This window comes from Chiloscyllium plagiosum, unplaced genomic scaffold (assembly GCF_037043375.1).
Source record: "Chiloscyllium plagiosum isolate Xiang-an unplaced genomic scaffold, Cpla_swu_hap1 HiC_scaffold_15, whole genome shotgun sequence".
NCBI classification, from domain to species: domain Eukaryota; kingdom Metazoa; phylum Chordata; class Chondrichthyes; order Orectolobiformes; family Hemiscylliidae; genus Chiloscyllium; species Chiloscyllium plagiosum.
The window spans coordinates 30,995,447-31,022,950 of record NW_028270153.1 but is presented as its reverse complement, the minus strand read 5'-3'; the positions used below and the strand labels follow the sequence as shown (position 1 = coordinate 31,022,950).

At 41.3% G+C, this 27,504-nt stretch overlaps 1 protein-coding gene across 5 annotated transcripts in view; it reads left to right on the top strand.

Moving 5' to 3' along the window:
- Positions 1–27,504, top strand: part of ccm2l (CCM2 like scaffold protein) — a 118,350-nt gene that overhangs the window by 38,220 nt on the left and 52,626 nt on the right. For 3 of the 5 annotated variants that reach the window (XM_043710494.2, XM_043710493.2, XM_087994852.1), the window contains one exon: positions 534–1,029. In XM_043710494.2, coding sequence (XP_043566429.1) covers positions 534–796 — 263 coding nt within the window. In that variant the 3' untranslated portion in view covers positions 797–1,029. Of the gene's footprint in view, positions 1–533; positions 1,030–8,426; positions 8,508–24,126; positions 26,308–27,504 lie in introns of those variants that run through there. The other 2 variants (XR_015759561.1, XR_015759560.1) reach the window with 2 other exon arrangements.

The following is a 27,504-nucleotide window of genomic DNA, read 5'->3' as shown; positions in this document are numbered from 1 at the left end:
GCATGATGGAATTGTGCTCTTTGTTCAGATTTTCCTTTTTCTCTTGATTTTTGTGGGGGAGGGGATATAATAATCTTTGTGATTTCTAAAGCGATTGCATTAAATTCAACCTGAAAATATGCTGCAGGTCACGGTGCTCACTTTGAGCAAAATTGATTATAGTATTGATTAACAGAGTTTGAACAAGAACATTCTTTTACTAGCATATGTGACAAAGAGCTGGTTGTAAGTGAGAGACAATTCACTGAAACCAAATAAGTACTCACCAGCAAAAGTCCATTTCCTTCACATTACCAAAATTCAGCATGGATCAATTAATACAGGTCAGAGACAGGCTCGGCTACTTATTCTACAGAATAGAAAAATAGTTTAAAGTTTATGATGCTGTTCTGAGAGGCTAAGCTATTGCATTAAGTACATCCAGCAGGCAAGATCCCTATCAACCTCAATTAAACTCAATCCTTTGATCTGTTTTGTAACTTACCTCAAGCAAAAATTTGAGTTAACCAATTTATATCTCATTCTTAACTTAGGGATGCGGGGCTTCATACCTGATAAAGACGCAAGCTACTTCGAGAGTTTCTTAGAAACCATTGGAATTAGAGATGGAAGAGGGATATTGACAGACAGTTTCGGAAGAATTAAGAGGAGCATGAGTAACACATCAGCATCTGCTGTGAGAGGTTATGACAGCTGGTCTCTGCATTCAGAAGCAGAACCCTTTGAAAGAACAATTCCAAACATTACGCATGACATCGAAGCCTTAGAATGTGATGCAGAAGATGATTTACTGTGAGCAATGTAAAGACCACCTATCAGTTTATTTAGGTATTTTAATTGATTACTTAAAAGTCTTCAGCTCAACAAAATGTGAAATCTGTATCAAGTTCATTTTTGCTTCCTGCTCCTGAAATTTAAAATGTGCTAAATGGTTACTGTTTTCTTAGTATTTAATATTTTAATACAACTGCAGCTGAAGCTCACTGAATGATGTTATATTAAACCATATTAAATTTCTCTTTCACTATAAACTGAGCCAAGACAATGACTTATTTTCTTTAAATATGTCAATGGCTAGAATTATTTGCTGTTTAAACATTTCAAGTGTTGGGATCATTTCTGGATCTCAACCATACTGCTGACTGTGACCCATCACCAGCACAATGTTCCAAGGTGCAACCAATTAACATGTGATCTCTGCATTCACTATCCAATTAGGGATGACGGGAAACCTACAAAAACAGGAAAGCCATAGTGCTGCCCATAGCAAAGGGAAGATGCTAGCCCCACTGTGAAAGCTGTGCTCTGCATGAGGTCAACATAAATTGGAGGTGCAATTCTCAGTAGATGAGTGATAGCCTATCCCTCTGGCCTAATGCTCTCTGGAGTATTAATGTACAGATGAGGTAAATTCACTAACAAGCCTTTGCTGCAGGAAAGCCTGCAGATTTCTATTTTGCATCCTCAAAATTATTATTTTTTTTTGCTGATCTCAGCACCCTAACCTTCTTTTCTGCTTTCACCTCCACTGCATAAGTAAGCTGCAGACAAAGTGGGGTGCCATCTCAGATTTTTCAAACATGGCCACTCATTGTTGATTATTGGAGGGGAGGAGTTTGTAATCGCAGTTCCCTAACATGGGCAGTCAACTGTTTGTAAGCAATTTTCAGACAGAATATAAGATCTGTTAAAAAGCAACAGGTTAGATATGATGCTCTATTCAGTTAGGCAAAGAAAGAAAATATAAAACACATGACAGATGAGCAGATTTTATTACTCCCCCGCCCCCTGCAAAAAGTGATTCTGTAGAATGGACAAGCAAGGATAGTGGGATTGGACTATCCATTCCAATTTGAAACGAGGAATTAAGAGGGCTAAAAGGGGTCATGAAATATCTAGCAAACAAGGTAAAGGAAAGTCTCAAAGTCTTTTAATCCTATATTAGGAGCAAGAGGGTAACCAGAGAAAGGTTTGGTCCACTCAAGAACAAAAGAGGAAAGTTATGCGTGGAGTCAGAGAAAATGGGTGAGATTTTTAATGAATACTTTGTCTTGGTATTCACCGAGGAGAGGACATGATGGATGGTAAGGTTAGGGATAGATGTTTGATTACTCTCGGTCAAGTCGCCATAAAGAGGGAGGAAGTTTTGGATATTCTAAAAGGCATTACGGTAGAAAGTCCCCAGGTCTGGATAGGATCTATCCCAGGTTGCTGAGGGAAGTGAGAGAGGAATTAGTTGGGGCCTTAACAGATATCTTTGTAGCATCTATAAACACAGGTGAGGTCCCGGAGGACTGGAGAATTGCTAATATTGTCCCCTTGTTTAAGAAAGGTAGTAGGGATAATCCAAGTAATTATTGATTGGTGAGCCTGACGTCAATAGTAGGGAAACTGTTGGAGAAGTTACTGAGGAACAGAATCTATTTACATTTGGAAGAAAATTGGATTATCAATGATATACAGTATGGTTTTGTGCAGGTGAGGTCATGTCTTATAAACTTAATAGAATTGTCTGAGGAAGTGACAAAGTTGATGAATGAGAGAAGTACTGTAATGTCATATACATGGACTTCAGTAAGGCGTTTGATAAGCTGGTAGACTGATCGAGAAAGTGAAGTTACATGGGGTTCAAGATGTACTAGCCAGATGGATAGAGAACTGGGTGGGCTGCAGGAGACAGAATGTAGTAGGGGAAGGGAGTTTCTGAAAATGGAGAACTGTGACCAGTGGTGTTCCACAGGGATCCATGTTGGGATCACTGTTATTTGTGATATACATAAATGATCTGGAGGAAGGTATTAGTGGTCTGATTAGCAAGTTTGCAGATGACAGTAAGACTGTTGGAGTAGCAGATAGTGAAGGGAACTGTCAGAGAATACAGCAGAATATAGATAGACTGGAGAGGTGGGCAGAGAAATGGCAGAAGGAATTCAATCCGGGCAAATACAAGATAATGCATATTGAAAGATCCAAATCAAGAGCAAACCATACAGTAAATGGAAAAACCCTGGGGAAAATTGATGTACAGAAAGATCTGAGTGTTCAGGTGGCAAACAGGTTGATAGAGTGGTCAAGAAGGCATATGGCATGTTTCCCTTCACCGGATGGGGTGTTGAGTACAAGAGTTGGCAAGTCATGTATAGCTGCATAAGACTTTGGTTCGGCCACATTTGGAATACTGCGTACAGTTCTGGTCGCCACATTACCAAAAGGATGTGGATGCTTTGGAGAGGGTGGAGAGGAGGTTCACCAGGATGTTGCCTGTTATGGAGGGCACTAGCTATGAAGAGAGGTTGAGTAGATTAGGATTATTTAAATTAGCAAGATGGACGTTGAGGAGGGGAACTGATTGATGTCTACAAAATTATGAGAGGTATAGACAGGGTGGATAGCAAGAAGCTTTTTCCCAGAGTGGGAGAATAATTAATAGGGGTCACGAGTTCAAGGTGAGAGGGGAACAGTTTAAGGGAGATATGCATGGAAAGTTCTTTACACAAAGGATGGTGGGTGCCCTTAACACGTTGCCAGCGGAGGTGGTCGAGGCGGGCACGATAGGACATTTAAGATGTATCTAGACAGATACATGAATGGGCAGGGAGGAGAGGGCTACAGATCCTTGGAAAATAAGCAACAGGTTTAGACAGTGGATCTGGATCAGTGGAGGCTTAAAGGGCTGAACGGCCTGTTCCTGTGCGGTAATTTTCTTTGTTCTTTGTTCTTTGTAGTACAGTGTTCATCCCTGATGTTTTGCAAACTTTGGCAGTAGTCTTTGGCCCTTTGTTCTTCCCTCAGGCTGATATAGGGGAACTCTGGTCTTCTCCCAAGAGAATGGTGGCTCATTCTCCTCTCTCTCTGTTCTTTCCTATGCCTGCTGCTAAACCTCACTTTGGGAATTGGCAATCTATGTTGTATCAATCAGCTGTCTGAACTCTCTGGGCTGACAACCACATTTGTGGGTCAGTTTACCATTCTTTCTAAAAGCAAAATCTTCTTATTTTTACCAGCAATGATGATAACTGGATTATGTGGCACCGAATAAATCTTTAATGTCATTTATAACCTCAATGATTCTTATGACCTTTCCTTTGTTTTCACATACTTGACATCTATTTATATTTGTAAAAGGCTATGTGACATTTAGGCTACATGGAAGATACTTAATATGAAATACTAAAAGGAATTTACATCTAGAGAAGACACAATTTACAACATAATTATTTCAAGTAATGCAACCTGCCACTGTTGGGGCAAATTATCACTACAGCTTTCATCCAGCCTCCAAAAAAATCACTCAGAAGTGGAAACATGTTGTTGAGCTAATCCATTGTCTGCTTTGTAAATCTGATCCCAACTCCACATCAAAACCTACCTCTGTGGGCTAGGAAGATCCCACTGTGTCTTCATAAAAATAGCATTTCATGCAATGAAGTAAGATATGATCCAAAAACAATGCTTTGGTAGCTTTCACAAAATTCTATTCAGATACCATTATGTAAATTGAGTCTGAATTTGATTTAAGTTTTCTTCAAATGCTGAAAAAAAACTAAAGTGTGACTAAAAGAGATATCTTACTTGAACTGTGGGCACTAAATGGTCAAGTTAAACACTTTGCTGTGTTAACATAGGGGTCTCACAGCGCCTGAGACCCGGGTTCAATTCCCGCCTCAGGCGACTGACTGTGTGGAGTTTGCATGTTCTCCCCGTGTCTGCGTGGGTTTCCTCCGGGTGCTCCGGTTTCCTCCCACAGTCCAAAAGATGTGCAGGGTCAGGTGAATTGGCCATGCTAAATTGCCCGTAGTGTTAGGTAAGGGGTAAATGTAGGGGTATGGGGTGGGTTTCGCTTCGACGGGTCGGTGTGGACTTGTTGGGCCGAAGGGCCTGTTTCCACACTGTAATGTAATCTATAATGAAGTGAACGGTGAACACATTGTCAGTATATTATTTTTAAGTACTTTTTGTTGTGCATTATAATAATGATGTCAGTATGATAATAAGCATCTTTTGCTACTGTGCAATGAAAAAATGTGTTGAAAATTATTTTTTGTCTTCTGTACATTTTCTCTTCCTTAGTCTCACTTTATTTCTCTCCTCATTTGAATTTCACTTCTTCCCTTATCTGGACCTTTGTTTTCTTTATGATATCTTTACCTCTGTTTGTGAAAAGCCTATTTGGCCTCTCTGAGATTAGGTTTTCTCCTTGCTTCTGTCTCCTTTATCGCCTGTCTCCCGCACAAAGCCTCGGTGTGTTTCTCACACATGTTCCATATACTTTTCTAATATCCTCCAATGATGGGATTCAGTTCCATATTTGTTGGCCATGTTCTGGCGCTTTACTTCATTCACAACTAAAGAGAGATGATAAATACTGTCAGACTATTTAACCTCAGAGTTAAGCTCAATTTTATTCTTACTGAGTATGCTCTGTCACATGCACTTTGCAGCAGAGACATTGAATAGTAAGCAGAAGCATGAACATGACTGAAATTTTACTTCTCTAATCCCTGGTGCTGACCATTTCACTTCTATTGGAGCACAAACAGGGATTAACTAATTCTATGAAATTGGGGTTCCAATCTGAGACCTTCATTGTCTACATCATTGAATACCATGCGAGATACCAAGCATTTTAACTGGGCCCTAAAGCCTGTGTAATCTACCGAATGAAATTTCAATTTTAAACCAGTAAGTTAATGTTTCTAAATGTTATAAAAATATAGCAAATGAAAAGAATGGATTAATCTCCAGTTTTAAACTTTACAGGAAATATTTCTGGAGGTATTGTTACAGGGGATTCATGGGTATTTTGTGGAATCTGCACATCTTTGGATTGTGGGAGGAAACCCACACAGGCACAGGGACCATATGCAAACTCCACACAGACAGTCGCCTGAGGGTGGAATAGAACCTTGTATCCCTGGTACTATGAGGCAGCAGTGCTAACCACTGAGCCATCCTAATGTTCCCCTAATCTTTAAGAAGGGTCCCTGGTGTTGGGATTGTTTTAGGCTGCCAACCACACACAGTATTAATGTGACACAAAGATCATGAATTTTGAATGAAAGATTACTTAATGCCCAGAGGATGCATTCACCAGCCTGTTCAATTCACTGTTATTGGTACATCTCAAGATGGAATTACCCTCTCTGCACTTTTTATAAACCTTTAGAACGGAAATGGCCTCAATTTTCTGACAATCATCATGAAACTGCTAACAGCCTTACACATGGCTCTGTAGGTATTCTGTTGGGATGCCACCGCAGGGTATTGCTTGGGCTTTGGATTCTGCAGGAGTTCTACAGACTGATTGGAAAAGTGCCAGTCTATTGCTGGTCATTGACCTTACAGACTTTTAAACATGTTCACAAACTGACCGCGGCTTGTGCACAGTAAGCTATCATACCAAAATGACCTGCCTCATTAAAAACGGCCTGGAGGTGGGAACATGCCAACAAACTGCAGGTAATTCCTGACATTCCCACCTCTGTTCACGCTTCTGTCAAATTTTCCATGAAAGCAGTACACTCAGGCGTCTCTCTTTGTTTAAGACTTCGTCCAATTAAATAGAACACCAGAATATTGGGTGAAGGTTTGAAGCTGCCATCAATCAATTGTGATGATTTCACTAGCCAAAAGATGACTGTTAATTTGACATGATATTTAAAATGTTCTTAATTGCTGCTTGTGTAAGTAAAATCATTGTTGATTTAAAACAAAACCCTACCATTCTTCCCATTTCACTTGTTCTACTTTATTTTATAGTTATGGCTTATTTGGCTGGAGAGATAGATATAAAAACTTTAAAAGATATATCTACATTTTAAATCTTTGTAAATCTAGAAAAGCTCCACCGTTAATCAATTGTCTTGACATAACAACTATTACCAGTGATAACTTGCAGTTGAGTTACACTTTGGAAAGTAAATTATTCAGTAAAATCTTTCATATCAAATTTATTTACAAAATCAGTGATCAAATATTCAAACAAATGTAAATGTCCTTGTACTGTATGTCATTGCAACAGTGGATATTAAAGTGTCTATGAGAATGTGCAGAATCGATAGACACAGGGTATTTCAGACAAAATGTAATGGAAGTCTCCCACTCACCACTCCTCCACAATCTCATTCCCGAATCACTGTTAAGGCTGTGTCAATTGAAGATTTCAAAACTGAACTGAATAGATATTTATTCAGTGAGAGATATGAAACAAAGATGTGTAAATGGATTTGAATTACAGATTAGTTGTCACCTAATTGAATGACAGACACTCTTGAAGGACTGAATGGTCAAATCCCACTCTTGTGTTCCCAAGAAAGGTCATTACCAGCTTTTTGGAACAATCGGGGATTGACAGTAAATGCTGGATGAGTCTAAACACACAACTCCTGAGAATGAATAATAAAAGCCATTGCATTGTTAGACAGACAGTTATTTGATCTAATTTTAACTGTAGCAATTGACAGGTAATAAAAATGTGCAAGATAACTTCACATCTTTGTTGAAAATGACCTTAATTCTATCCAGCAGCACCACCTTATGGTGATCAGCTCTCCTGCTTTGAACATGAATTACAGCAGTGAGTTATTGGAGACCATTTGTTGTAAAAATGACTGGATTGGGTCAAACATCCCAGTGAAGTGTACTTTTTACTGATGTCAAATTATCCTTGCTATCTCTGCTATTATGGGTTTCCACAAATTCTCACAATGCAACATAACTTTTCAAAGTATTGTACAGATTAGTTTAAGAAATTAAAATCATTAAAATGTTGTTATTTCACTGGAAATAGACTCAGGAACAAAGCAGAACAACCTCAGATTGCTGTGTACTCTGCAAATTCATACCGCCTTGCTTACTTGGCCCAATAGTGATTAGTATTATTGACCTTACAAATAACTTCGATTTATGTTTCATCTTAAATTGATTGTTGAAAAAGTGAGCATAGCTTTGCATTTTATCTTGAAATTGTACTGATCAGAATAAGGAGTTACAGTATGTTTAGTGGTAAATGCTATATTATTGTTTTCTAACATGCTAGCGACATATAGTGAGTTTGAGTTACTCTCAGCAATGAATTAGTGATTGAATTGATTACCTTTGGCCTTGTGGATATTTCCAGCTGGTGAAAACTAAAGGTTTGATGGATAATTTAGCTATTCTTAAATACATATGAACTTTTTAATTGAATAAAACATCAGTAATTAATAGTTTCTTGAAATAATGCACTGTTTCATTGATTTACTAACTTGTATGGTTAGATAGAGTGAATTACTTTCTTTCCCACTATTTGCATCTAGTTGATGCTGCATTGCCTATGGGTCTCAATCTGTGAACACATTTCTGTTTCATTGAAATTCTAGTGAAACATTGCTTTGCTGCATTAGCAATCTGCTTTACTGAAGTGTTGGACTTGCATTTATCCACAGGATTATATACATTCAGACAAGCCTACAAGATAAGAAGAGACAGATCATGCACAGATCCTGGAAGTAACTGTCAAGACACAGGTAAGATGAAAAGTATCATAAGATACATTTGGGTTAAATCAACTATAAAGGTTACACAATGAACAGATGTATATAAATCAGACAAAGAATTACAAAATACTCATTTGGCCAGGCCGTTTCTCTGGAGAATGAAACAGAGTTAAAGTGTCAGGTTACAGTATGTGATGGATGGCAGTTATAGGAAGGGGGAAAGTCTCAGATACAGTCACATAGATGGGTTAACTCCAGGAAGGGTAAGAGAGGTAGGCAGCTAGTGCAGGAGTCTTTTGTGGATATACCCATCTCAAACAGGTATGCTGTTTTGGAAAATGTAGGGGGTGATGGATTCTCAGGGGAACGTAGCACGAACATCCAAGTTTCTTGTATTGAGACTGGCTCTAATGCAACGAGGGGTACGTCAGCTTCCAAGAGATCAATTGTGTTAGAGGATTCTGTAGTCAGAGGTACAGACAGACGTTCCTGTGGCCAGCAGAGAAAAAAAAAAATGGTGTGTTGTTTCCCTGGTGCCAGGATCAAGGATGTCTCAGAGAGGGTGCAGAATGTTCTCACGGCGGAGAGGGCCCAGCAGGAGGTCATTGTCCACATTGGAACCAACGACATTATAAGGGAAAAGATTGAGATTCTGAAGGGAGATTACAGAAATTTAAAAAGGAGATCTCAAGGGTAGTAATATCTGGATTACTCCCAGTGGTACAAGCTAGTGAGGGCAGGAATAGGAGGATAGAGCAGATGAATGCATGGCTGAGGAGCTAGTGTATGGGAGAAGGATTGACATTTTTGTATCATTGTAATCTCTTCTTGGGTAGAAGTGACCTGTACAAGAAGGATGGATTGCACCTAAATTGGAAGGGGACTAATATACTGGCAGGGAAATTTGCTAGAACTGTTTGGAAGGTTTTAAACTAGTAAGGTGGGGGGGTGGGACCCAAGGAGATAGTGAGGAAAGAGATCAATCTGAGACGGGTACAGCTGAGAACAGAAGTGAGTCAAACAGTCAGGGCAGGCAGGGACAAGGTAGGACTAATAAATTAAACTGCATTGAAAGGGAAGGCAGATGAACTCAGGGCATGGTTAGCAACATGGAACTGGGATATCATAGCAATTACGAAAACATGGCTCAGGGATGGACAGGATTGGCAGCTTAATGTTCCAGGATATAAATGCTACAGGAAGGATAGAAAGGAAGGCAAGAGAGGAGGGAAAGTGGCATTTTTGATAAAGGATAGCATTAGAGCTGTGCTGAGGGAGGATATTCCCAGAAATACATCCAGGGACGTTATTTGGGTGGAACTGAGAAATAAGGAAGGGATGATCGCCTTATTGGGATTGTATTATAGACCCTCCAATAGTCAGAGGGAAATTGAGAATCAAACTTGAAAGGAGATCTCAGCTATCTGTAAGAATAATAGGGTAGTCATGGTAGGGGATTTTAACTTTCCAAACATCGACTGAAACTGCCATAATGGGTGGGTTGCGCTTCGGCGGGTCGGCGTGGACTTGTTGGGCCGAAGGGCCTGTTTCCACGCTGTAATGTAATCTAATAATCTAATCAAATGTTAAAGATTTAGATGGAGAGGAATTTCTTCAGTGTGTACAAGACCATTTCCTGATTCAGTATGTGGATGTACCTATTAGAGAAGGTGTAAAACGTGACCTACTCTTGGGAAGTAAGGCAGGGCAGGTGACTGAGGTGAAAGTGGGGGAGCACTTTGGGGCCCGCGACCATAATTTTATTCGTTTTAAAATAGCGATGGAAAAGGCTAGACTAGATCTAAAAGTTGAAGTTCTAAATTGGAGAAAGGCCAATTTTGATGGTATTAGGTAAGAACTTTCGAAAGCTGATTGGAGGCAGATGTTCGCAGGTAAAGGGACGGCTGGAAAATGGGAAGCCTTCAGAATGAGATAACAAGAATCCAGAGAAAGTATATTCCTGTCAGGGACAAAGAGAAGGCTGGTAGGTATAGGAAATGCTGGATGACTAAAGAAATTGAAGGTTTGGTTAAGAAAAGGAAGGAAGCATATGTCAGGTATAGACAGGAGAGATCGAGTGAATCCTTAGAAGAGTATAAAGGAAGTAGGAGTATACTTAAGAGGGAAATCAGGAGGGTGAAACGAGGACATGAGATAGCTTTGGCAAATAGAGTTAAGGAGAATCCAAAGGGATTTTACAAATATATTAAGGACAAAAGGGTAACTAGGGAGAGAATAGGGCCCCTCAAAGATCAGCAAGGCGGCCTTTGTGTGGAGCCACAGAAAATGGGGGAGATACTAAATGAATATTTTGCATCAGTATTTACTGTGGAAAAGGACATGGAAGATATAGACTGTAGGAAAATAGATGGTGACGTCTTGCAAAATGTTCAGATTACAGAGGAGGAAGTGCTGGATGTCTTGAAATGGTTAAAGGTGGATAAAACCCCAGGACCTGATCGGGTGTACCCGAGAACTCTGTGGGAAGCTAGGGAAGTGATTGCTGGGCCTCTTGCTGAGACATTTGTATCATCGATAGTCACAGGTGAGGTACCGGAAGACTGGAGGTTGGCAAACGTGGTGTCACTGTTTAAGAAGGGCGGTAAAGACAAGCCAGGGAACTATAGACTGGTGAGCCTGACCTCAGTGTTGGGCAAGTTGGTGGAGGGAATCCTGAGGGACAGGATGTACATGTATTTGGAAAGGCAAGGACTGATTAGGGATAGTCAACATGGCTTGTGCGTGGGAAATCATGTCGCACAATCTTGATTGAGGTTTTTGAAGAAGTAACAAAGAAGATTGATGAGGGCAGAGCAGTCGATGTGATCTATATGGACTTCAGTAAGGCATTCGAAAAGTTTCCCCACGGGAGACTGATTAGCAAGGTTAGATCTCATGAAATACAGGGAAAACTAGCCGCTTGGATACAGAACTGGTTCAAAGGTAGAAGACAGAGGGTGGTGGTGGAGGGTTGTTTTTCAGACTGGAGGCCTGTGACCAGTGGAGTGCCACAAGGATCGGTGCTGGGCCCTCTACTTTTTGTCACTTACGTAAATGATTTGGATGCGAGCATAAGAGGTACAGTTAGTAAGTTTGCACATGACACCAAAATTGGAGGTGTAGTGGACAGCGAAGAGGGTTACCTCAAATTACAACAGGATCTGGACCAGATGGGCTAATGGGCTGAGAAGTGGCAGATGGAGTTTAATTCAGATAAATGCAAGGTGCTGCATTTTGGGAAAGCAAATCTTAGCAGGATTTATACATTTAATGGCAAGGTCTTAGGGAGTGTTGCTGAAAAAAGAGATCTTGGAGTGCAGGTTAATAGCTCCTTGAAAGTGGAGCCACAGATAGATAGGATAGTGAAGAAGGCATTTGGTATGCTTTCCTTTATTGGTCAGAGTATTGAGTACAGGAGTTGGGAGGTCATGTTGCAGCTGTACAGGATATTGGTTAGGCCACTGTTGGAATATTGTATGCAATTCTGGTCTCCTTCCTATCGGAAAGATGTTGTGAAACTTGAAAGGGTTCAGAAAAGGTTTGCAAGGATGTTGCCAGGGTTGGAGGATCTGAGCTACAGGGAGAGGTTGAACAAGCTGGGGCTGTTTTCCCTGGAGCGTTGGAGACTGAGGGGTGACCTTATAGAGGTTTATAAAATTATGAGGGGCATGGATAGGATAAATAGACAAAGTCTTTTCCCTGGGGTCAGGGAGTCCAGAACTAGAGGGCATAGGTTTAGGGTGAGAGGGGAAAGATATAAAAGAGACCTACGGGGTAACTTTTTAATGCAGAAGGTGGTACATGTATGGAATGAGCTGCCAGAGGATGTGGTGGAGGCTGGTACAATTGCAGCATTTAAAAGGCATTTGGATGGGTATATGAATAGGAAGGGTTTGGAGGGATATGGGCCAGGTGCTGGCAGGTGGGACTAGATTGGGTTGGGATATCTGGTCGGCATGGACGGTTTGGACCAAAGGGTCTGTTTCCGTGCTGTACATCTCTATGACTCTATGACTCTCTGCTTACCTTTCAACTGCTGCTCAATCTTTGGATCATCAAGCTAGGTTTTTGTTTTGGGTCTGGATACAGACACCAGGGTCAAAAACAGATGTCAAGTTTGCATTATGGAGCAGCATCCTGACATTGGATTGGCCAATTAGTAGCCAGAGGGTGGGTTTGGGCCCTGCAGGTTGGAAGGTCAATTAGAGCTCTTTCAGTAAAGAAAACAGAGAACATTGAACATAGAACAATACAGCGCAGAACAAGCCCTTTCACCCTTGATGTTGCGCTGACCTGTGAACTAATCTAAGCCCAAACCCCTAGATTATTCCACCATCATCCATGTACTTATCCAAGGATTGTTTAAATGTCCCTAATGTCACTGAGTTAACTACATTGGCAGTCGGGCATTCCACACCCATACCACTCTCTGAGTAAAGAACCTGCCTCTGACATCATTGTGGGCGGCACGGTGGCACGGTGGCACTGCTGCCTCACAGCGCCTGAGATCTGGGTTCAATTCCCGCCTCAGGCGACTGACTGTGTGGAGTTTGCACGTTCTCCCCGTGTCTGCGTGGGTTTCCTCCAGGTGCTCCGGTTTCCTCCCACAGTCCAAAGATGTGCAGGGTCAGGTGAATTGGCCGTGCTAAATTGTCCGTAGTGTAAGGTAAGGGGTAAATGTAGGGGTATGGGTGGGTTGCGCTTCGGCGGGTCGGTGTGGACTTGTTGGGCCAAAGGGCCTGTTTCCACACTGTATTCTAATCTAATCTAATCTAATCTAATCTGTTTTAAATTTATCACCCTCCAATTTGAAGCTATGCCCCCTCTTACAAGCGGATGTCATAATCTGAGGAAAAAGACTTTCACTGTCTACCCTATCTAATCATCTGATCATCTTGTACGTCTCTATCAAATCCCCTCTTAGCCTTCTTCTCTCCAGAGAGGACAGACCCAAGTGTCTCAGCCTTTCCTCATAAGACCTTCCCTCCAGACCAGGCAACATCCTGGTATATCTCCTCTGCACCTTTTCCAATGCTTCCACATCCTTCCTGTAATGGGATGACCAGAACAATACACAATATTCCAAGTGCAGCCGCACTAGGGTTTTGTATAGTTGGAGCATGATATTGCAGCTCCGGAACTCAATTCCTCTACCAATAAAACCTAGCACACCGTATGCCTTCTTAACAGCACTATCAACCTGGGTGGCAACTTTCAGGGATCTATGTACATGGACTCCAAGATCCCTCTGCACATCCATACTACCAAGTGTCTTTCCATTGACCCAGTACTCTGCCTTCCTGTTATTCTTCCAAAGTGAATCACCACACATTTAGCTGCATTGAACTCCATTTGCCACCTCTCAGCCCAATTCTGCAGTTCATCCATGTCCCCCTGCAACCTGCAACATTCTTCCAAACTGTCCACTACTCCACTGACTTCAGTGTCATCTGCAAACTTACTGACCCATCCACCTATGCCTGCGTCCAAGTCATTTATTTAAAAAAAGCAGTGTTCCCGAAACAGATTCTTGTGGCACACCACTAGTAACCGGATTTCAGGCTGAATATTTTCCATCAACCACCACTCGCTGCCTTCTTTCAGTTTCTAATCCAAATTGCTAAATCACCCTCAATCCCATGCCTCTGCATTTTCTCCATCAGCCTGCCATGTGGAACGTTATCAAAGGCTTTACTGAAGTCCATGTACACCACGTCAAATGCCCTACCCTCATCTACATGCTTGGTCACTTTCTCAAAACACTCAATGAGGTTTTTGAGACATGACCTGTCCTTGATGAAACCATGTTGACTATGTGCAATCAAATTGTTGCTTGCTGGATGATTATAAGTCCTATCTCTTATAATCCTTTCCAAAACTTTTCCTACAACAGACGTAAGGCTTACTGGTCTATAATTACCTGGGTCATCTCTACTGCCCTTCTTGAACAAGGGCACAACATTTGCAATCTTCCAGTCCTCTGGTACTAAACCTGTAGACAATGTTGACTCAAAGATCAAGGCCAAAGGCTCCAAAATCTCCTCCCTACCTTACCAGAGAATCCTCGGATATATTCCAATCAGCCCAGGGGACTTGTCTGCTTTCAATCCTTCTAGAATTGATAACAGCTCTTCCTTACTTACCTCGGTGATTCCTTTCTAGTCGAATATCCCATATCTCATTCTTCTCCTTTATAATATTCTCCTTTTCCTGAGTGAAAACAGATGGGAAATATTCATTTAGCACCTCTCTGATCTCTACAGGGTCCACACACAACTTTCCACTTCTGTCTTTGACTGGCCCTATTCCTACCCTTAGTCATGCTTCTATTTATTGCATATCTATAGAACAATTTAGGGTTCTCCTTTATTCCACCTGCTAAAGACTGCTCATGTCCTCTCCTTGCTTTTCTTAGCTCTCTCTTTGAATCCTTCCTAGCTACTCTGTAACTCTCCATCGTCTCATCTGAACTATCTTGTCTCAACTTCACGTAAGCCTCTTTCTTCTGCTTGACAAAAGATGCAATTTATTTAGTAAACCACGGTTCCCTTATGTTATCACTTCCTCCCTGCCTGACAGGGGCATACTTATCAAGAAAAGAGGCAGAAGCATGTCTGCTGTTGCAAGCAAAGGATTGCAAGAGCCTTCACAGTAGGCATTGTGGGTTAAGTGCTCTCTCAAAGTCAACCTGTAGTGGTAGGCTCCTTCCTTCTTTCTTGTGCACTGAACTACCCACGGTGCCTTGGATACGGTACGTGCTGCACTCCCCAGAGGAACAATGACTTTCACTAGTGTTCAGAACTGAACACTGGCTGGAGAATGGCATGTTCCTAGGGGATTCTGCACTTGCTGGTTAGTACATAACTATTTGGCTGTCACCCATTGCCTCTCTTTCAGCAGTCCATTAAGTTGCAGGGTGACCACTTCCAGGATTACTCACATAGCTCTCAGTCTCATGCTCTTCTAGCTGGTCACCCTTCCGGCATATGTGGTTGCTAAGGATACAAGAAATATGCTGGAGACCTCACTTGGAGTAGGATACACATTCCTGATATGCTATACCTGCCTCTATTTACCAGACGAATTAAACTTTAACAGAAATAAACAAATTCCAGCTATTCATCAGGTCTAGACGACATCTCAACTCCGTGGTCTGAACTTGTTAAAGAACAAAATTACTTTTTCTGTTTACTCACTCTCAGAGCAACACTCTGTGTAATTAGTGTGATATCAATATTGCACTCGCCTTTCAGAATCCCAGTAATCTTCTGAAATCCTGGGGACCTTTTTAAACTGGTGGGCTCATTCCTTAGTGCTTCATATTAATATAGTGGGATGGTATGGCATAATAGATACTGTTGTCTGATGATCAACATTCTGACTGTAATATATACAAACAATTTTGCCCTGGATGGAGATGAAGCCAGCCTCTGCTGCAACTCTCTGAGCTCTCTCCAGCTGATTTAGTAAACTCCAAGGAGAAAGTGATGGATTGTTTCACTCAAAAATAAGTGGCATTGATGAACCGCATAATATGACTGTATACTAAAAATTGTGAAATGATGGCTCCTCTGACAGATTGGAAATGTACGTCATGTAAAATAGTTTCTGCTGAGGGAAATACCTTGGCTTGCCAGGCAACAGATCCCATTGCAAATGATTGCTGATGTATTAAACAGCCTGTGACAAGTGAAGCTTCCTAAGGTACTGTTCCTCAGTCAGATCCAGGAATGTTACACTGGGACATGCTGTGAGCTAGTGTGGCCTTCTACATCAGTCAACACCCTGGTATGTTCCAAGTGGTGCTACATCCTGAGGTATCAGATGCTTCTCACATCCCTAAAGCTTTTGCTGCTCTTCCTCCAAGTTTGTCTCACTCAGTATTAGTAAATCAGTTCAGTTTAGATGATTGTGCATTTGCTGAGTCAGATGGATATGTGTTAAAGTGGCATTCCACTATTTAATATGGATAGCACCTTTGGAGTTTAAGGGATTGCTGAATTGTTGGAGATGTAGTTTTTCTGAGGATATAAAGCTAACACTATGGGTGGAATCTTCTCTAGTCTCTCTAATCCTTTCTTTCTGTGCTTGTTTTCAAGTCTGTGCATTGAAAGTAAATGAGATGGAGATGAGCAAACATTGATAACTGGAATGATCACATAATTATCCAATTGAATGAATAGTAACGTTATTCAAAATTGGATCCCTCCTTTCTTTCACCCTTGTTCCTTTCCAGCTTTTTAATTGCCTTAACATTTGCTGCAATTCTGCCATATCTTCAGAAGAAAGGAACCTACACTGGACAGAGTCAGCAGTATTCAGGGATAGGCTGTTAGCCACATAACCTGTTTCATGAGATTATTCAAAAAGGAGTAACTTAACCTGCTGAAGAATGGGATGGATGAGGCAAAATAATCATTGCTCACATCGAATCACCCCTTCTTCTAATTCTCTTACTTAACAGAATGTCCTGGAAATAAAACAAGTAGATTTTTTAAAAATCTAAATGGTCATGGTACTTATGAGGGAAAGTACAGCTGATAACATGGCAATGATTACACAGCAGTAATGCAAGATATTGGCAGGAGCTCATGTGAATAAATTACATAGCTTTCCCTACCTCCCCTAGCTTATTCAGAAATTCAGCAAATGGAACAGTTCTTAATAAATGCCCCAGTCACAGAATAATGACTATGTTGTTCCTTTTGATCTTCATATTTGTCAACTTTCCTTAAAATCATTAACTCTTGAAAATTACCGCAGGATTTGCCATTGTTAGTTTTACAACTTCTTCAATGCACCCTTTCTGTGTACATGTCAAAGTGACCAATAAGTCTCAACATAAATTAATTAACTTGATGCCACCATGGACAGCCATATCATTTTATACTCATTGCTCATCCAGTTGCACTTTAGTCAGATGTTTGCCATTTTAACTATAGGGAGAGACTGAATAGGCTTGGGCTGTTTTGCCCAGAGCGTCGGAACCGAGGGATGACCCTATTGAGGTTTATAAAATAATGAGGGGCACGGATAGGGTAAATAGACAAGGTCTTTTCCCTAGGTTGGGGGAGTCCAGAATAAGAGGGCATAGGTTTAAGGTGAGAGCGGAAAGGTTTAAAAGGGACCTAAGAGGCAATATTTTCATGTAAAGGGTAGTGCATGTATGGATTGAGGTGCCGGAGGAAGTGGTGGAGTCTGGTACAATTGCAACATTTAAATGGCATCCGGATGGTACATGAATAGGAAGGGTTTAGAGGGATATAGGCCAAGAGTTGACAAATGGGACTAGTTTAATTTAGGATACCTGGTTGGTATGGACAAGTTGGATTGGAGGGCCTATTTCCAGGTTGTACATTCAATAACTCTATGAAATAGCTATATGAATATCTGAAAAAATAAAGGCAGCTGGCAACATGCTCATCAATGTAATGGTCCCTCCAAATTGCCATTTCTCTCTAACCTCTTCAAAAATTATTGTTGCTCTCCTATCTCACATCTTTCTATTATCTCTGCCTAACCATCTCTCTGCACCCTCTCTCTCAAATCTCTCCAGAAGTTTCTATTACCCTTCCTCCTGATTAACTACTCTCTCAGTCCTTTTCACCTCTGCAACTATCCTCAATCCCAATTACTCACTCTCGCAACCCACTTCAATCACTACCATCTAATAGATCCCTTTTCCCCAGGGTTGGGGAGTCCAAAACTAGAGGGCATAGGTTTAAGGTGAGAGGGGAAAGCTATAAAAGGAATCTAAGGGGCAACCTTTTCACACCTTTTAACCAATATTAAAAAAATCAAGCCCACTCATTACATAAATAAATATTAACTAATAACTAAGCTAAAAAAGGAAAATCTTAACAATAATAATAATGATAATAACCATAACACAGCTCAGCAAAACAAAGCAATAGCCCTCAATCATCAAGCGCATAAGTTTACACATATTGATATGTTCATAGTTCCTCCCCTCTGGATCCAAGGTTCATTACATAGAATTGCTATGGCTATATAAAGGCTCTTATTAGTATGGCGGACCCAGGTAGTCCAAAATCTATACCCAGGTAGTACAAAAAAGGCCACCATGTCTTATAAATTCTTATAAAACTTAGAAATTCTCAGTTTTATGGTGCACCATACTCGTAAGAAACTAAGGGGGATGTGATTCATGACTAGCTTATGCCAGCCCGCGAGCCCCGGGGGATTTTCCTACACCCACCCAAATAAAAAGTGAGGATACTGAAAAGCCTTTTTTTATGTGCATCTAATGAAAGTGAATTAACAAAGCCAAAAAGAAGAGATACTGGGTCCATCTTCACCTCCATCCCCAAGGCCTTCTCTAGTTTGCCTACCACAGCGCTCTACCAAAGGTAATGAGTAAGCATGCCCATGCTTTCTTTACATTTAGGACATATTGGAGATGCTCCAATGTTAAATTTAGCGAGGCGTTCTGGGGCCAGATGACCCTGTGCAGAATCTTCAATTGTAAGGCATGGGTCTTGTTGCAAATTGAGATCCTTCTTGCATTTTCCCAGATCTACTCCCATACTTCAGAAGAGATGTCAATTCCAACTCCCTCTCCTATACCTTACAGAGCCATTCGGTTTCATCCAAGGGACCCTCTCCCAATAGATGATAAGCGTTGCTAACAGATAATGTACCCTCAGCACTGAAGACCCTCTTATCCATGTTGGACTTATAGGGATCTGTTAGAAGTATGGTCTCTTTTTGTATGAAGTTTCTAATTTGAAAGAAACGAAAGAGGTCCCTACTGGGCAATTCATATTTCCGAGCCAACTGGTCAAAGGGCATCAATATATCCCCTTCAAATAAATCACCCAGACAAGACACACCCCTAGCTGCCCATAGTTTAAACCCAGAGTCCATCATCCCTAGCTGAAAACCTAGCATACCAACTATGGGTGTCAAAAATGGTGTTTTGGCAATATTGCCCTCACCCTGACGTATCATCCTCCAAGCCTTGACAGTATTGATGACTATTGGGCTATGGCAATATTCCTTAATTGTTCTAATTTTGTCCAAGAACAACAGGCTAATAAGGGGGCATCTTGTCTGAGATGCTTCGATGTCCAACCAAAGTGAGTGAGCGTCCCCCTGGACCCAATCATTCACATAAGATAGCAATCAGCTTAATTGATAGTTTCTGATATCTGGGAGGCCCACTCCTTCCAGTCTGTAAGGTACAATTACAACATTTAAAAGGCATCTGAATAAGTATAAGAATAGGAAAGTTTAAGAGGGACATGGGTCAAATGCTGACAAATGGAATTAGATTAACTTAGGATAGCTGGTCAGCACGGACAATTTAGAACAAAGGGTCTGTTTCCACGCTGTTCATCTCTATGACAATAATTTTACAATGGTATACCCTCCTCACCTAGATGGCTAGGTGACTGGCTTGCAATGCAGAGTGATGCCAACAGAATGGGTTCAATTTTTGTGCCAGCTGAGGTCACCACAAAGACCACACCTTTTCAACCTCACCCCTTACCTGAGGCATGATGACCCTCAGGTTAGGCTCATTACCGTCCATCTCCCTCCCTAATGAGAAAGCAGCCTATAATCTGGGACTATGATAACTTTCTTTTCCCTCACTATTCCCACCTTTTGCAGCCCTTTTGCATCATTCCCATCATTCTCCATTCTGATTTTCCTCCCTCCCAGACACTGGGATTACCTGAGATGTATTGCTAGGATATAGCATCTGATCTTTACTTTTACTGGCGAGCTGCCTAGAGATATCCATTGAACATCTGGTGTTTGCTGGTTCAATAATAGTGTTCAATGTTAGCTTGCACATTTACATTCAGACTCAAGGATTGCTGTCACTTCCTACTGCTCTGCCTCCTCACATACATGTCTTTGGATGTAAACAACTTCTTATCCAAACCTGAATGCACTTAAGTTGGTAAAATTGGTGCAAATGACATGATCAATGAATTCCAACCATACTCTCAGAGAAGGACTTACTGGTTATTAGAATATCAGTCAGACACTAGAGAGTTTGCCTCCTTGTGACTATTCAGATTAACTTTCACAAAGATGATAAACCTCTGCAGACAGTTTAATTAATATTTATGATCTTTGCTGGAATTATATGCTGCTTATTTATTTATTGAGCAGAAATCTTGGTGTTGCAGTGGATAAGCCTGCGTACAGCAGATGTTTAATAAAACCTACTGGACATGATGGTAACACCAGGGAAATCCATTTGATTTCCATCTGTTGTTGAGACTTAGAAATGAAAAAGCCTCCATGAATTGAACACAGATGTTTCATGAAAAGAGTTTGACCATCGATGTATATCAAGAGCAAATATTGTGAGTCAGCAAATATTTTCATATCAATTCAGGATCCACGGGAGTGCCATATCCTCTCAAGGCTTTTATTTATGATTGAGATGATTTATGAATAAACAGATGTTTGTAATATGTGCTACTGTTTGTGACGCAGTAAACTACCGTGTCATAGTAATAGGATAATGGCTACATTGTAGTACTTTTCAAATAGCTCATTTATGCAGTTACAGTATAAAGAGCAAATTAGATTACAAAAACTGAGTGGATATTCAAGTGCTAACACTGCTGGTTGTCCATAAGAACATGATTTCTAAAAAAAAATTATTTATGGAATGTGGTTGTCAAGTAGGCTGCTTATTTTTAAAACTCTCAAGTAAACAACTCCAGATTTCTCATAAAGCTGTCCTGCCATCCTACAATAAGTATGGTGAATGTTTGTTGCACACATTCATTGGTAATAATATCCTTAACAAGGTAAGGAGTCCAAAGTGCACATTATTCCAAGTGTTGACTAACACAATTGAAAAAAATCTTCACCACTCTGTATTCAAATGCTCCTGGATAAGGCTAACTAGACAGGTAGAGGCAGGAAATATGTTCCCAAAGGTTGGTGAGTTGAGAACCAGGGGTCACAGTTTAAGGATCCAGGGTAAGCCATTTGGGACTGAGATGAGGAGACATTTCTTCACCAGGAGACTGGTAAGTATATGGAAATCTCTGTCACAGAAAACAGTTCAGACCAAGACATTGAAAATTTTCAAGAAGGAGTTAGATATATTCCTTAGGGCTAAAGGAATCTTAGGGTATGGAAAGAAAGCATATTATTAAGCATTTTGTTTTTATACTACAGTTAAAATACAGTGTTATGGACTAAGCCAGACCACTCAAAACATTCTTAAGCAGGCAGCCCAGAACATAACTTTGCAATTTGTTTCTGTAAGTGTACAGTGAAAATTGCTTGGATTAAGTTAGCTAGATTAACTACCAGATTTTAAAACAGACATAAATGTATTCACAAAATTACACAATAAAACACAAAGAACGGAATAAAGAAACCCTACAGAAGTCCGTCTATCCAAATTAGACTTAATTATGCTATTCCAAATATACACAACAGTCCCAATAAGCAAACCCCCTTAAAACACAGTAAATAAAAGGAACACATGCTGACAGGTTAAAGTTATAAGGGCAGAAAGAGAGAGAGAGAGTTTCCACTCAGCTCACTGTTGAACTCCTAACGAGTTCTGAACTTAACTGCTCGGTTAGAGAACTGACCACTCCCCTTTTGCTGTGAGGCAGCAGTGCTAACCACTGAGTCATGATGTCGCCCATTTGAAAGTACAAAGACTGAAATTGCTTTTGCTCTTTCTGACTGAGGTACTTGCCAGTAGCCTCTGAGCAAGTCCAACTTAGAAATGTCAGTTGCTTGTCTCACTTTTCGACACGGTCCACCAACAGGAAGGATATGATTTGGATATGCATCAGTCTTTGTAACGGTGTTGACTTTGCAATAGTCCACACATAACCATTGGGTACCATCTGGTTTTGGCACCATGACTATGGGTGAGCTCCATCACTCTAACCCACTTTGATTATGCCATCTTGGATCATGAGCTCTATCTCCTTCTGAACCTGTGCCAACTTTAGAGGTTAAACCAATAAGGATATTGCTTAATCGGAACAGTGTCTCCTATATCTACATCATGCACAATTAGGTAATGTTTCCCAGGTTATTTCCGTGTATCTCCCCATGTGATAATAATAACTCTTTCAGGTCATTTCGATTTTCTTGCGGAAGGTAACTCAATAATTTATCCCAATTTTTGACAACTTCCTCATTGTCTAATTTGATTTGAGGAATGTCCAATTCAGAATTCTCTGAACATGGTTCTTCCTTCTGTGCTGTAATCATTAACACCTTCTCCTCTTGCTTTCCTTCCCTATCAAAATACCTTTTGAGCACATTCACATGACACACTCTGTGAGATTTCTTCCTGTCTGAAGTCCTTATCAAGTAGTTCACCTCACTCAGTTTCATAAGGTCCACTAAACCTTGCTTTTAAAGGCTCATCTGTTACTGGAAGTAACACCAATACCTTATCCCCAATTGCCAAATTGCAAATTTGTGATTTCTTATCTGCTTCCTGTTTCATTGTATGCTGTGAAACTTTTAACTGCTGCCTAGCCAACCATCCAGTTCTATTTAATCGTTCTCTAAAATTTGAGATATAGTCCAAATAGATGATCTCTGAATTCTGACTTATTCATTTCTCCTTAATCAATTTTAATGGTCCTCTCACTTCATGACCAAAAATTAATTCAAATAGACAAAAGTTAGTCAATTCATTCAGTGCATCTCTGATCGCAAAAAGTACAAATAGAACTCCCTTATCCCAATCATCTGGATAATCCTGACCATATGCCCTTCACATGGTCTACAGTGTTTGATGACATCTCTCTAGTGCTCCCTGTGATTCTGAATGGTACACAGTAGATTTGAATTGCTTTATTCCCAAGTTATCCATAACCTCCTTGAATAGTTCGGATGTGAAGTTTGATCCTTGATCTGACTGGATCTCTATTGGCAGTCTGTATCTCGTAAATAATTTAAGGATATCTTCTACAACCTTTTTAGCTGTGATGTTGCGTAATGGGATTGCATCTGAAAATCTAGTCGACATATCCATTATTGGGAATAAATACTTATTCCCACTTTTTGTTTGAGGTAGGGGACCCATGCAATCAATCAAGACTCTTGTGAAAGGTTCCTCAAATGCTGGAATAGGTTTTAAAGGTGTAGGTTTTATTAGTGCCTATGGTTTTCCGATTAGCCGGCATGTATGACACATTAGGCAAAATTCAACAACACCCTTTTGTAATCCAAGCCAGTAAAAATGTCTTTGTGTTTTAGCCTGTGTTTTCCTCACTTATAAATGACCTCCAACTAGTAGCTCATGCACCACTCGCAGCACCTCCATCCTATACCCTACTGGCAAAGCAATTTGATGAATTTATGCCCATTTCTCATCTGCTTGAATGTGTGATTGTCTCCATTTCCTCATTAAGACATCATTTGTTAAGTAATAACACACAGGGATGCATTCACTCTCCTTCTCTGACCATACTTTTTGATACAGCTGTTTTAATTCCTCGTCTAAGCCAATCTACAGAAGGTATTGCCCAAGTACCACCAGAACATTACCTCCCTCACCTGGGGTCCAAACATTTTAGACCACTGTTACACCATTGTAGGATGCCTACCACTCTATCTCCCCCCCTCATTTTGGTAACTCTGACCACAATGCCGTGTTCCTTCTCCCGGCTTACAGGCAAAAGCTCGAGGAGGAGACCCCCTTGTGGATACAGGTCCAGTGCCGGTCGGAGGAGGCAGAGGATCAACTCCGGTGCTGTCTGGAATTGGCTGATTGGGCCGTGTTCAAACAGTCCACAGGTACCTTGGACAAGTACGCCACCACCATCACAGACTTTATCAGTAAGTGTGTGGAGGACTGCATTCCGAAGAAGTCAATCCAGCTGTTCCCCAACAGGAAATCCTGGATGAATTCAGGACATACAGAACCTGCTAAAAACCAGGCGTGAGGTCTTCAGATCAGGAGACTCACTCAAATATAAGGAATCCAAGTATGACCTTCTCAGAGCCATTAAGACAGCCAAGGACCAATACTGATCCAAACTAGAGATTCAGACAGACACCTGGTGACTATGGCAAGGACTAAATGATATCACAGGTTATAAAAGGAGACAGTGCAAGATAGCAGATGATGACAAATCCCTCCCAGATCATCTCAGTGCCTTCTATGCTCACTTTGAGCAGTATTTCGGTGGAGAGGTAACACCTAATCCAACAAGTGCTGAAAAACCTATCCCAACAGTCACTGCATCAGAGGTCAGATCGGTTTTCCTTTGCATGAATCCAAGGAAAGCGATGGGACCAGACTGAGTACCAGGCCGTACACTCAGAGCATGCGCAGATCAACTGGCAGAAGTCTTATTGGACATCTTCAACCTCTCCCTGCAACAAGCCACTGTCCCTGCCTGTTTCAAGAGGGCCAACACTATCTCTGTGCCTAAGAAGGCTCATGCAGCATGTCTCAATGACTACTGCCCAGTGGCCCTAACTTTGGTGGTCATGAAGTGCTTTGAAAGGCTGGTCATGGCATTAATCAACTCCAGCCTCCCCACTACTCTTGACCCACTCCAGTTTGCCTATCGGACCAATAGATCCACATCAGATGCCATATCACTTGCCCTTCACTTCTCCCTAGAACATCTTGACAGCAAGAGCAGCTATGTAAGAATCCTACTCATTGACTACAGTTCAGCCTTTAACACTATTATCCCCTCGAGACTGATTACTAAACTTAGTGATCGCAGACTAAGCCCTACTCTCTGCAACTGGATCCTCAGTTTCCTGACCCACTGGCTACAATCAGTGAAGATTGGGGACAATATTTCATCCTCACTAACACTCAACATTGGAGCCCCCCAAGGGTGCGTATCAGGCCCCTAGTGTACTTGCTGTATACCCATGACTGCATCGCCAAATACCAGACTAATGCCATTTACAAGTTCGCTAATGACACTACCATTGTTGGTTGAATCTCAGATGGCGACGAAACATAGGACATAGAACATAGAACAATACAGCGCAGAACAGGCCCTTGGGCCCTTGATGTTGAGCTGCCCTGTGAACTCATCTAAACTCACCCTCCTACACTATCCCATTATTATTCATGTGCTTATCCACATGGATACAGACTACAGACGGGTAGTAGGAGATCTGGAAAATGGTGCACTGAGCACAATCTAGCTCTCAATGCTGGCAAAACCAAGGAACTCATTATTGACTTTTGGCGGGATGTTACTCATGCCCCCTACACGTTAACAGCACAGAGGTGAAACAAGTGAAGAGTGTCAAGCTCCTGGGAGTGGTCATCCACAACAAGCTTTCTTGGACTCTTCAGATGGACGCACTGGTTACAAAGGCCCAACAAAGTCTCTTCATCCTCAGGCAGCTGAGGAAATTTGGCATGACGGCGAATACCCTTGTGAACTTTTATAGGTGCGCCATCGAGAGCATTCTGTCTGGATGTATCAGTACCTGATATGGCAACTGTACCATTCAAGATCAGAGGTGGTTACAGAGAGTGGTGAACTCGGCCCGGAAAATCACAAAGGTCAACCTCCCATCTATAGAATCCATCTACTCGGCCGGCTGTCAAGGAAAGGCTGCCAGTATTCTCAAAGATCCATCCCACCCTGGCAATGTTTTTCTACAACTTCTACCATCGGGGAGAAGGTACAGAAGCTTGAACACATGCACCAGCCGGTTTCGAAACAGTTTCTACCCTACTGCTGTTAGAATACTGAATGGACTCACAAACTCTTAACATTCACCTGTGTTTTTGTTTTTGCCACTGTTTAACTATTATTTACCTAGCTATGCTACTTAACTATGTGATCTGCCTGTATTGCTCGCAAGTCAAAGCTTTTCACTGTGCCTCGGTACACATGACAATAAATTTAATTCAATTTAATCTTTCTGCTGTAACTTGATCAGCTTAGCAGAATGAAAGATACTTGCATGTTTATCTATTTGCTCCTGCTCTGTTCCACTCATCTGATCAAAAAAGGTTTTGCATGAAGCTATGTCAGCTTCCGTACCTGTGCATTTTGATCTCTCCTGCTTCAACATTGTGCCTCTGTGATCTTGTGACCACACAATCAGGGAAAATTCCTGGATAAACATCCTTCTTGTCTTCAGTTGCCTGTGTCTCCACTTGCTTTTCAACTAGAGTAGGCAGCACGCCTACTGATGAATCAGTTACATCATTTGCAAGGACAAATTGTATTCCTAGAGCTGAGAGTTTGTCCAGGACCCCTACCACAAATTTCCCACTCTTCTCTGGACTCTCTAACCTCACTTTACATAATTGAGCACTTTTTGTCTCACCATGTACCTTCTCTGGCCATAGCCCCTCAGGAGGACATATCTCCTCATCCTTCAGCATTACAGACTCAGAGGAACCTGTGTCCTTTAATATTGCTACTTCCTTCCCTACTGCTCTTGGCCTATATGAATAAACTTAACCCTTGTCTGTGTATTTTTTAAGCAGATCTGGCACTTCCCCTTAATCAACTTCTGATCATCTTTCTGGATTAGTGGTGCGGAAGAGCACAGCAGTTCAGGCAGCATCCAAGGAGCTTCTAAATCGACATTTCGGGCAAAAGCCCTTCATCAGAAAAGCCCTTCATCGGACTTTTGCCCGAAACGTCGATTTCGAAGCTCCTTGGATGCTGCCTGAACTGCTGTGCTCTTCCCGCACCACTAATCCGGAATCTGGTTTCCAGCATCTGCAGTCATTGTTTTTACCTCTTCTGATCATCTTGTACACTCTGAGGCAGTTGTCTAACTTCCCTTATGCATTTTGTTACTCGTCCAACAAAACTTCCAGGCTTGTCTGGTTTTTCTATATCTGGCTTTCTCCCAGCCCACCAACACTGTGATTTCATGTGTCTCACTTTATTACAATGAAAACACTGGAGCTTTTCAACTTCTCTGTCCCCCTCAAGGGTTTCTTTTTTTATCCTGTGGTAAGTTATCCTTATGGTCTTCACTGAGATCTACATTTCCCTTCCCAGTGAGAATTTCTCTTTGCCCCAATTTCTATCCCTCATGAACTGAA